Source organism: Cyclopterus lumpus, chromosome 14 (genome assembly GCF_009769545.1).
Source record: "Cyclopterus lumpus isolate fCycLum1 chromosome 14, fCycLum1.pri, whole genome shotgun sequence".
Taxonomy (NCBI): domain Eukaryota; kingdom Metazoa; phylum Chordata; class Actinopteri; order Perciformes; family Cyclopteridae; genus Cyclopterus; species Cyclopterus lumpus.
The window spans coordinates 10,279,561-10,292,446 of record NC_046979.1 but is presented as its reverse complement, the minus strand read 5'-3'; the positions used below and the strand labels follow the sequence as shown (position 1 = coordinate 10,292,446).

The 12,886-nt window shown below is 38.4% G+C and overlaps 1 protein-coding gene across 1 annotated transcript in view; it reads right to left on the bottom strand.

The window, feature by feature from the left end:
* Positions 1–3,979: 3,979 nt before the first annotated feature.
* The window catches only part of nrxn2a (neurexin 2a), an 82,684-nt gene continuing 73,777 nt past the window's right edge, over positions 3,980–12,886 (bottom strand). The window contains exons 18-21 of the mRNA XM_034549991.1: positions 10,041–10,130; positions 8,325–8,653; positions 7,057–7,141; positions 3,980–4,782 (exon numbers count right to left, since the gene is read on the bottom strand). Of these exons, the coding sequence (XP_034405882.1) occupies positions 3,980–4,782; positions 7,057–7,141; positions 8,325–8,653; positions 10,041–10,130 (1,307 nt within the window). The remainder of the gene's footprint in view (positions 4,783–7,056; positions 7,142–8,324; positions 8,654–10,040; positions 10,131–12,886) is intronic.

The following is a 12,886-nucleotide window of genomic DNA, read 5'->3' as shown; positions in this document are numbered from 1 at the left end:
GACTGTAAAGTTATTGATTGAATAACATAATACATAAAGACAATGCTCTTGACCTGTGTGAGGTATTGTTCAGCAACAATGATTACTGATTTAACTTAATTGCAAGAAAAACGGGAAAAATACCCCAATAATTAAGTCAAATTGTGTTAATACAAACAGCTTCAGTCTCTTGCGTTTTGTGTTTCCCTTTAACTGAAGCGTATTGACCTCACACAAACTGGGAATCCCCCAGCACCTTGACCATCTTTGCCCCATCTTCCGTTTGGGTTGACAATTTTACACAGGGAAGGAATAATATAGCAATTTGATAATTAGTTCCACCACTGCCACATTGTTTGCTGAGACCCAACAATGTAATTCATATAACAACCTTGAATCTAAATGATATTCTGCAAATAGCGGTGTTTCACAAAACATAAGCTCAGAAAAACTAAAGGGCAAATACTCACACCTGGCTTGAATGTTAGGGGAACAGAGGTATTGGTCAGAGTGGATGCAACATACCGGTTGTCATCTGGGCTTCTCGTCACAGCTGTTTTGTTGAATTAGACTTGTTACAGCTCAGCATTGCTCAGTAGTGGCGTATCGTGTCCTGCAACCACTCTCCTTGATACCCAATGTCAGCACAGATCAGACTAGACCTGCACTGACACCACACCTCACTTAGCCCACAGGATTGTTCCCCATCAATCTTAGTACAAAAAGGCTAATGGGACAGCTGACCCTGCTGGCTTGAAATACAATCCCTCTAAATTCTTGTCTTTAGTGATAAACCTCATCTGCTTTCGCAGAATAAATGATGGCTGCTTTAGTGAGGGCAACTAGAGCCTATGCATCACATCACTCTTGTGTTTAGTGATGTGGACCTCCGAGTTAACCTTTTTCGCCATCTTACAGTTCCTTGAGTGCTCAGCAGGGGGTAGTCAAACAACACAAAACATGTTACTGCTGACAAGCATACTGATTATTGTTTTTATCCAAGAGATGGTTGAGGATGTTATGCAGAATGCTGATTTTTTTTTTACTCAAAATAATCAGCAATCCAGAGTACAAGGCTAATTCAATTACAGTAATACGTTTGGATAATTAGATATTCTGCCTTGATTTGTGTATTGTGCATATAACACAATTGTTGCTGTAAATAATTAATTTGCATATTATAGTGTAATATTTACTGGGCAAAAAGCAATTATGAAAAACGCATTCATGACTGAACAGACTGAAGTTACAAAATGCTTTTGTAAATGTCATTATTGGTATGGTATGTCACTCTATGACTAATGATGTTCAATATAGTTACAGTATCTAGACTTGCTCTATATAAAAGGAGTTCTCCAGTAATTTAGCATGGCATTTTAGTAAACTGCAGAGACCGATGGAAAAGAAAGAATGAACAAAATCAATACAACAGAGGCCGATATATGCTGACTTTCTAGTCCCTAATATAGGTCAAGCTCCCACAACACGGGCTCCGTCACCGCCCATAATTTAATGTGATAGCATTTTTTCTCTTTGCCTGGCAGACTACAACAACTACAGCACTGTTGAAAATGTATTCAAATTATGTCACTTTCAACAAAGGCCATGATCTGAACTTTTCACACTGTGCTGTCAATCAGTGGCCCTAACTGGGATTCAAATGGTTTAATATTCCGGGTATTTCAAGCTTCATGTGTCCAAATCAATCTCAGTCAAATATTTTTCTTAAAATGGAGAACTGATTTAGATAGCAGCAGGTTAAACATTTCATTTAATAATAAATACTGGACATTCAGGCATCACTAACACACCAGATCTACGCAGCGCCCGAATGAGGATGAGATAGAGAGAGAGAGAGTAGATGATGAAACTGATGTGTAAGACACATTTATAAAACACATCGTACCCTGCAATGTAATGTAACATGTATTTTCTTCATGTTAAACATCTTAACTTGTCTTGTTGGCAAAGTGTGACCCCTATAAAATTGCTTCATTTATAATTCATTGTGTTTATTTTATCCTAATAGATTCACAACTCCCAAAGCTTAATCACGAGTAGACAGATAAATACATCACATTAATTTTAGAAAATGGTGGCTGTATACCCTTATTTATACCATAACTGTACCTGAAATCATGATTCATGTCAGTTCACTCTGAATTCCCTTGTCGTTATAATTCATTTTTGTCTGTGTTTAATAATAAAGGGCAAATAAAGTGCATTTTCTTTGTGAATCTAAAAAAAGCAACACACAACACAGGTGTGTACAAAGTATATAATCAAGTGTATTTTCATCTTTATCCACGTTCTGTACATATATTAAGATCCATTTCACATGAACACTATACAATAGCAATGAGTGAGGAATGGAATATTTTCTGAACGCTGAGCAGCTCATGTTGAATGGCACTTTCATAAAAAACAACAGGAAATCACAGAGCATGAATAAGTAAATGTAGACTTAATTCAACAGAGAAAATGGCTTTATATTATCAGATCCATTGAGTAACAGATTCAGCACATAAAAAATGCACAATGCAAGAAAAAAACCATTTGTTTTTTCCATCCTTGTGTTTTCTCTGCATAATCTGAACTGTAAATAATGCAAAAACAAAAGGTATTTGCGGATATCCGAGGAAAGTGTGCTTTTTGTCTGGATTTAAGTAAAAGGCAATCTAAAATGTAACGTGTCAAGAGGAGTGGTAACAAGATACACCAAATATCAGAGAAATATCAATACGATTCACAAACCTTCAATTATTCATCTCATAGAATAGTCTTTTAGTAACTCATAGAAAAAAACAATACATGTTTGCTGCTTTACAAGGAATATCTATGTCTCAAAGATATGTTCACATTTTCTGTGTGCTTTTTGAATTATCCCATGACAGTTTTGAGAAAGGAGGAGATCGATAGTGAACCAGCCTCTGGTGAGGCAACCGGGTTGCTCCATGAAGTTAAACCCCCAAATGAGGTTCCCCCCCAAATCCTGTGAAGTTCGGGCAGCAGCAATTTTGATGTTGTTGCGCTATTGTGAGGGAGGGGGGGGGGGGGGAGCATCTCGCACGTTCATTTTCTTCACACCTGTTCCCCTGCGCACACAATGCTTTTTCAATCCGCTAACCTCTATATGTACATTTACAAGCAATGTTTACAGAGAAATACCTTCACTGGTGTAGACTGACTTGTTCACAATTATCCCTACTTAGAATACTGGCAGGGAAAACTGACTGTGATATCTCACATAAATAATGTTTCTGATCCATCATACTATACGGTTCACTGCCCGGAGTGTATTGAGGGATTCAATATTTCTGTCTTTTTGTCCCGGAGAGCAAGATATCATGCTTCATTTATGATATTGCACTAGCATCATAATACCATCTCTTGTGGACAGAGGAAGAGTGACTGGGGAGTTTTAAAACTACATAACCTAACATGGAGGCTGCAGAGATGATGTCTTATCCAAATATAAGGGCTTTCATTTCGAGTGTAGTCAGACTGACTGCGGTGCTCTCTGCTCATCTACCATAACAATTCAATAACTGGCCTGTTCTGCTTCATATATCATAATGGGCACATTGAGACTTGAGATCGAGCATTACAAAGAAGTACAAAGAAAACATTTAGGCAAATCTGTCCGGATGTTCTCAGCACTTCCTTCACTGTACCATGCTATATACAAAGCCAACGTGGGTATGCCTCTGCCGAGCTCATTGAAGACATAACAAATGATACACTAACAAAGAATTGGTGAATGCAGACAGATAATTAGTCAGATCATGTGTTTTATATGAGGAATATTTCACTAATAGGAGCTTGGTAACCTTAATTTTTGAGAAAAATGCAATTGTTGAAAGCAAGCATTGCTTTGTGCAGTTGTTTTTTGTGGCCTGTGAAATTCCTCTGATGGTCGACCCAACAAAATCAGGGAGAGAAAAGAAAACATCCTCTCTCATCCTCTTGTCTCAGTCCACACTTCTCTGACTCTCTCTTCTCAGACATAATATTCTTTGTCTTTGTTCTTTTTTCCCTTTGTGATTGCCTTAGCCACAGAGGCCGTTGCTGTGCTTTTGTCTTTGACCACTGATCCGTTGCCCTCTACAGTGGAATTGTTGGCAAAATTGTGGCCCTGGTCTGTCTGGTAGGAGCCCTCGTCCCGGTTGCGGTACTTGTACATGGCATAGAGGAGGATAAGAATGCAGAGAGCAGCAGCAGCCACAATACCAACCACCATCCCCGTGGTGCTACTGGACTCTCTGATCACCTCCACGGCACCGGGTTGGCTCTTTTCATCAGAGGCTGTGGGGTTGGCTGTGGGCACATGGGGAAAATTGGGGGGGTAAGTTAGTCCTGGTGTGTTTCGGGAGGATGGAGGTGCAGGGGGCAGAAGCACCTGGTCACGGGTGTTCATTTTGCCTGCGGGGATGTGGAGCTGGTCAGGGTTGGTAGTGGGAACATAAGGAGGGAGGGGGCGGGGTTTCTGGGCACCACCCTCACCAGCGGTGGGAGGTGGAGGAAGGACTGTCCTGTCAGTGACCATTGGGGATTTATTATTGTAAAAGTCTTCGTCATCTGATTCCGTCATTTCCCCAGAGCCAAAGGCTGAGACCTCCACAGGGTCACCACAGTCCTCCTGGTCCGGGGGGCAGGAAGGGTGAGGAGGGAGTATCAAGGACTCTTTGGTGGTTTCAAGTGGGGATAGGAGGGTTGGGGGAGGAGGGATGACAGGGTAACGGGTGGCGATGGATGGGGGCTCAAGGGAATCCACTGTTATAATAGGCAACACTAATTCACCTCCTAGAAAGGAAACAGAAAAGGTAGGGGATCCTAAATTAGAATAGCATTACAATTTTAATTTTGGCATCAAAGTTGCGCTCATTAAAAAAGAGACACAATCTAATCATTTTATAGAATATTACTGAGGAATTAAACAAATATTAGCTGGCTTATCAGTGATATTATTCATAGTGATCACACATATTACGCTGACTTCTATAATCAAGATTATTTACAACATTTGGCACATGAAAAAACACCATTCTTGAACAACGTATGCAGTTCTCAATTCTTATATGGAGTCAATGTGTGGGTCTGCAGATTTAGAGTGTCCAATATTATGGAAAAATAGTACAATAGAGCAAGAACATTAAAGAGCTCACATTTAGACACAGACATACAAGGTGACCCATGAAAGGCGGCAGCTGAATGAAGAGCATTTTATAAACAGAGCACATAAGAAGCAAAAGAACAGTAAATTAATTTGCCATGCTGCTGTGAACACATCTGTAGGCAGGGGTTAAAGGGTGACAAGAGAAATCACAGACAGGTTATTTTATGCAGGAATCAGACGTTTAATATTGAGGCTTGTTGAAAGAAAACAGTGTGTCCTGTTTATCAATAACTATTTGGAGGTAGATTTCTCACCAAATAAACACCAAATATGTGTATATATATATATATATATATATATATATATATATATATATATATATATTGTTTTACCTGTATACACAATACTTTGACATTTGACTTTGATCTGACTCATAGGTATTAATGTTTTCTGGTTGTGGAGGAATATTTCAGTCTGCAGAGTTTTATTTAAATTTTTTATGGCCACTTGGTTCTCTTGCATCATTATTTGAGTCACACTTTGCAGGCCAGTCAACAACAAAGAATTCTGATAAGGTCATATTAATAATTGAGGCACCCATAATAGGCAGACTCCTTCCTAAGTTGCACAGCTTGTTCCTGTCACAAGCCTGATCTACTGTCGGCTGAGTTCCACTCCTAATGACTGCAGCACACTTCACAAACATGTTCTTCCATCTAATTTGGTGAGTTACAAACACACATGCATTAAAAGCTGATATACAGGATAAACTGATGCTAGTTATCACAGCCAGGAGATCATTTATTCCAGCATGTGTGTACGAGCACAAGTGTGCATATCTGTGTGTCTGTCCACAGATAATCTTGCGTACTGCTGTACCCATCAGCTTAATATTTGTTGTTCTCCTTTATGACTGTATGCTCAAGGACCTCTCGTGGTTGCAGTAATTCACACCTTTTGAAAAAAAACGTTTTATTGATAACATATTTTATTTACTGTTTCATACTGACTTTGATTGACTGCTCCTAACCACTCTTTATCTGGCAGAATTCTGCGCATGCGCTCATAAGCTTGATTTATGCTCGACTCCTCTGCGAGGGTGAGAGGGTCTGCACGGCCCAAGTTGGGCTTGGTATACATACGCATGCCTGAACACATCTCACATTCTCTCACAATGCAGATGCGAATGGGCAGAAGATACGCTGGTACCATGTAGCAGAGGAAGTTTTTGATACATTGCACCCAACAGTTTGGGAGAATATCCGTTTGCCGAAAGGAGAAACCAGCACGGAGTAAAAAAAAAAGATTTAAACTTTTTCTCGCTAAGATTCTGCATCGGCTCATGTCCGTGCGACCGGATGCTGAAAGTATAACAGAAGCTTAAAACAGTCACCGTGAAGCGTGAAGCAGAGTGAACTGCAGTTTAGCTACAAGGAGCCGCTGCAGATTAAAATGAGAGCGTATCGGTTGTGTGAGACGTGTAAAGTAAGTGTGTAGTAAAGAAACGCATCTGATACACTTGCGGTCTAGATGGGGGGCAATTGTGGGTTGTATTTATTCAAACATTGCAGCTGTGTATTTTGCAGACACACCTGACACTTTCTTGAACTGTGTTTATTTGTCTTATTGTCTTATTATTTGTCTTATTTGTCTTATTGTCTTATTATTTGTCTTATTGTCCAATGTTATGCACCACCCACCAAGACAAATTCCTTATGTCCAACATACTTGGCAATAAATGGTTCTGATTCTGATTCTGACAGATATGGTCTAGTTGAGTGTGTTACAACTATCGAAATGATGACGGCTGTTTGACAAAACTGCTGAATAAATGACAGCATACATAAAACAGAAAATTAACATTTTTAAATAACTGTGGCTGCTTGAAGTCAGTGTGTTTTGTCTACAATCTGGGTGGATGAAAGCCGTACTCCCATCTGTTTTGGCCATGTCTGACCCACCTGTTCCCGGTTCACACTCTTCAAGGTCCTCATCATCACTCGGACACTCGGCTGATGCTACCAAAATATCATCCGAGTTCTGCGGCTGAAAAGAAAATGGAGAAATTGTGACAAACACACAGTCAACATATTCCCATCATCTAGATTTGTGGTCAGTCTTTTTTTGCTGGCTGACTGTCCCATTTGAGGAAAAACTGCAATATGCAGCACTCTACCACTTTCGTGTTTTTGCTTGGAGCAACACTAGTAAGACTACAAATCCAAAATGTGCTCATCTGCAGCTGCTCTTTATCGTTCACCCCTGTGGCTGACTTTATTTGTTTACAAACAACATACTGCTGATGGAAAGGATATTCTCAGTAGACAAAATGTTGTGCATGTTTTCATTTAATTCATACAGTTTGGCTTTTGAATTTTTTTTATATATATACATTTTGCAATAACAAATTTGAATATACTAAATATGTAAATATGTCTAAATTGCATTTTAGGGTGCACAGTGGACTTGGAATACCTTAGCAGAGCGGGAAATAGATGCTTCACAAATAAATTAGTTGGATATATTGAACATACAGAGAAGGCCATTTTAGGGAAACTGGACTAAAGATAATGTAATGAAAAATGCAATCTGCATTTTTTATAGGAGAGGCAAGGATATTTTTCTCTGAAACCTCAGGACTCCAAATACAACTGCTGAAATCCTTTAAATTTGGCAGGTTTGCAATATTGGGATTACAGCGAGTCATTTGAAATGATGGTTGGTGTTTATCAGTCTGGATGCGGGAAAATTCAAATGATTTCAACAAAAAGCCTTATTTGCATAGCTGTGCTAGTTCTAAAATATAATAGAAGCATGAATGTTATTATTATTCTAGCACACTTGGAAATAAATAACACATTATGCAAGATTAGAACATGCACACAATCATTCCATGAACATTTAAAACACACGTTTGATAGTAATTAAAGATCCTTTTTCTAAAGTAAATTTGCAATAATATAGAAAACCTGTTCTCAAAAATAGTATATTAAAATATGTGCATCAATAAAAGAGTTGTTTTTTAAACAACACAAAGCACCTATCTCTATAAACCTACTTAATTTGTTGCTATAGTGTGTTAATTGCCTTCCGTTATTGAAACATATTAAAATCACTTTAATCTAAACTTTAACCATAACCCTTATCTAAGTTATAGACCAATTAACCTGAAACTGTCCATAAATTAGCATCTAGCTCTCTTCAAATATTCCTTTATACTCTCTCTGACCTTTGAGATGCTCTCCCTCAAGCTGGGTGATCGCTGCCTCCGGGTGGTGGTGGTAGCCATGGTGGTGGTGGTTTCCATGATTGTAGTCGACATATCGGACACTGCCAGCGGTGTGGCGGAGGTAGTGTCGGTGGTCAACACCGAGAGCGAGTCCCCGACAAGACGCAGGTTCCCCTCCACCTGCACGCTCGGATCATTTTCTGCTGCCAGTTTGAGCACCTGGAGACCGTTGTAGTAGAGCCCTGAAATCTGACCCTGGAAGGGCCGATCTTTATCATGACCACCAATTTTAATGGCTGCCTGGCTGTTAAAGATGGTTAACTGTCTCCCTAAAATCAGTCATAGAGAAAGCAGGAGGTGGAAAAAGAGAAAGAAAGAGGGGGAAAAAGGGAAAGAACGGTGGAGCAGACATACAGAAGTTATACAGGAGAGCTTCCACAAGAACATCATTTGAACCAGGTGGGTTTACTTAGTAGATACTTAGTAATTTATTTAAAACTTAGTTAGATGTTAACTTTAAAAGGGGGAGGTTAGTTAGCAGCAGGTTTATGGATTTAATCTATACACATGCAGGTTAAAACCATCAGAGGAGGGTTATATATTTAGGTGTCTATTTAAGTGTTTGAATAGTCATTTAGAATTAGCAAGCCGTTTCCTGGTACCAGTACTTAAATAAATACATTAATTTAAGAAAAAAACAGAGACCGACCGGCAACTGTTTCTTCATTCATCAGCAGGGAAAAAAGAGCAGATGTTTTTCCAGGATATTTATTTATCTCTTAACTCCAGAACAGATGGTGCAGGGATGCAAATCTTATGGCTGCTTTTTGAAGAGACGGGCAAATTCTCAAAATGGCTGTCTTACTATACTTCAGACTGTGTAGAGCTTAATGACAATAAAAGCTAAACACCCACCCCTCCACTGACTTCATCAGCCATTGTGTGCCCCCTTGTCCAATTGTTTCACCTCCTGAACGGGGCAATGATATCTCTAACAGCATCACTGTCAGCAGCCTCACTGATAAGCAGTGTTACATCAGAGGAGGAGGACTGCAGTAATGGGACAATCTCTGGAGAATACTTATTAGCAAAGTTATTGGCTGCAAACAGTGATCTACTTTAACAGCCTGTCAGGGCTGTTTTGTTGCAGCAAAAAAAAACGTTATAAAAAAAAAAGGCAATACAAGGTTGCAGGGAACAAGAAAGGGAAATACATATAATTTGGTCTGATCATATCTAGGAGTTGTGTTTTAAAATACTCAGTTTAGGAATAAGGAGATTCTTCTGATATATAGTTTGACTGGAGTTAATGTAAATGTTGCACAGCATTTAAATGATTTTTATGCAGAATAATTACCCACAGGATGTAATTACACACATTGGTTAAGAGAGACGATAAAGGGTTAGACAGGGGTTATGTGTTTTTAGTTATTGGTTTAAAATCTTTGTTAAGGTGCAGCTTTTCCACAAGGTGTAAGGATGACAAAGAATAAAAGGCAAGTATGATATACCCCTTCGCTTTGACAATTATCTTCCCTTAAAGCTATGTTGTGTTCATCAGAACTCATAGCCAATAAAAAGTCAAATTGAAACGGATGTATATAACTGGGTAACCTGATCCTTGTCAACCTTGTCTTCTGGCACTGCACCTCCTCAAGGGGAAAGGTTATTTAGTAGTTATTTCAAGGATTAATTAATTAATCAATTAATTTTTACCTTTATCGAGTAGCCACTCGTCAACTACCCGACCAAGTCTGTATGGGATTCTTTGTCTGGCAATAGCCAGTCGCTCATTATCATAGTGTCCTTCAAAGAATTTGGAGAGACAGATTAAAGGTTAAAGTCTGCAAGCTGAAAGATCACATGGTTAGAAACATTATAATGGCTAGCAGGTTTAACAAGTTATCAATTTAACCCAGCTATGAGTTAAAAGAAACTTGTGCTTCACTTAGTGTTATCTAGTTATGAGTAACAGCGTTATTACTAATTAGAGTCATGTTTAGGCTATTTATAATGTGCTACACTAGTTAGAGTTATTTAGCGCAATTTTTAAGCAAAGCATAATCTTAAATCAGTTACAGTCAAAATTAACTTATTTTATGTACTGTAAAAAAAGAGGTTAATTCAGGTAAACACAAGAAAGCATTAAGAAAATTGGCCACTTCAACAAAGACAGGAAACAGTTATTACATTGAGACAGCAGAAACAGATATTAGCCTTTGAGAGGAGTCATTAGAGAACTCCAAAGTCTTTCCCCACTTCTGTTCCACAATATATTTTATAATATACTGCGTGATATAAAAGATATTTTGAGTGCAGTTCCAATGAGATATTGACAGCATGTCTAAATTTAAAAACTCATGAGAGCCGAAGTTATTGAATTCTAAAAAAGATAGTCTTCTTACAAGATTGCCAGACGATTAGTCCAGTAGTGGATACACATTCTGCTTTAACACCAATACCTCAGTTAAATTAGTTTTATGCAAAACTACATTGTGGAATCCAGGCTGAAAGGACAGAAGCTGCTCTCAAATGAGACAAGACTTTGGCTCTCCATTTAACACATGCAAACACTGACGAGTAATTAATCAAATGAAAAAACTACTACAGGAATTATACACACTTTAACAGTATGAATTGCCAAGTTAATATTATTTTCATAAATACATTTCATTAAGTCTTGTACTGATCTAGCACTGAAGAGGTTCTGTCGAACATCAGCCACAAGCTTCTGACTTTACTGGTAAATTCTTGTTGACACTATTTATAAATTACTGCTTATGTGATGGTATGTATTTTATTGTATTTTTATATATATTGTCTGATTATTATTATTAGTATTATCAATATTGTGCCTTGTTTCAAAAAGAGTTACAAAAAAACATCTTATGAATGCACATGAAAACGAATATGAATATAAATAACAGTTTGGATTACAACGCAACATGGAAAAGCAGATGACAGTGCATAGCCATGCACTGTCATCTACTGTGCTATGCTTTTATAGCAATTACGATTTAATATAGTGAAGCTTTTCAATAATGCAAGCATTTATTGGGACTTGGTTTCCTCCCGCTATGCCAGCTGGTGCACCTGTTCTAAATAAGGTTAATTGATTGATTGTTTTCAGAGCGGGCTGCACGGTGGTGTAGTGGCTAGCACTGTCGCCTCACAGCAACAGGGCCGCGGGTTCAATTCCCGGTCGGAGCGGTCCTTCTGTGTGGAGTTTGCATGTTCTCCCCGTGGCAGCGTGGGTTCTCTCCGGGCTCTCCGGCTTCCTCCCACAGTCCAAAGACATGCTGCAGGTTAATTGATCTCTAAATTGCCCATAGGTGTGAATGTGAGAGTGAATGGTTGTATGTCCCTACATGTGCCCTCGATGGACTGGCGGCCTGTCCAGGGTGTCCCCTGCCTTCGCCCTATGTCAGCTGGGATAGGCTCCAGCGCCCCCACGACCCTAATGAGGATAAGCGGTATTGAAAATGGATGGATGGATGTTTTCAGAGCAGGATAAAGCAGAGACGGCGGCGAAAACATTATGTGTATGTGTTATTTTTGTTGGTCTATCTGTATATTAGTTATGATTGCATGATGGTGGGTGAGCTTTGAACTTTTTGGACAGTGTAAATCTGTGTGTGCAGGATACATTGCAATTTTGTATGTTTGCCTTTGAGCCTCTGCGGATCTAGTCAACATAGTATGCATATTATATGCCATGCATTTAATTTATTCTAATTTTCCAACAGCTGTAGGCCAGAATAAAATGCACCAATATCATTGATAATTCCATATTTATGACACCTAAAATATATACCAAGATAACACTTTTAGCCTCCTTTTTATGAATATATTTATGTCTATGCTTGATATTTTAATCAATAGCATCTGACAGTTAACACCACACCAAACATGACGCAACACTGAAATATATAACACTAATATGACTTGGTCATTATAGAGCTGAGCCCTTTAAGAATACAGTATAAATGCAGCCAAATCCATCTGTTTATATGAAACAAACATATAGAAAGATCATCTTGTTTGTGTTCCCCAGTGATGAAAGGAGATTTAATCACTTTCACTACAACATTGTGAATGTCAACAAGAATTTATCAGCTGAATTGATAGCAACATATTCATATATAAAACTGTCTCTTTAGACCTGGACCAGTCGTTGGAGGATCAACAACAAATAGATGAATATTACTTTAGACTTATATAGTACTTGAACCACATAAGTATTACAGATGTTGTAAATAGATGCCGCTTGGGCCACTTACTGTGAGCATATCCTTAATATACTCATGGAAAGGCAATTTTAAAGGGAAAATGTTGCTTAAATTTACTGTACATTAGGATCTTCTTCTCGTCAACTGTTTGCCCAACTGGCTGCAAAAAGGACAGTGGCTGATGACATTCCTTCATTGCTAGATATACTTAACAAGGCAGCTAGAGACACATTTATTAATGTATGCAATATAACATGTCCATCAATGTGTGTGTACGTATATATATATATATATATATATATATATATATATATATATATATATATATATATT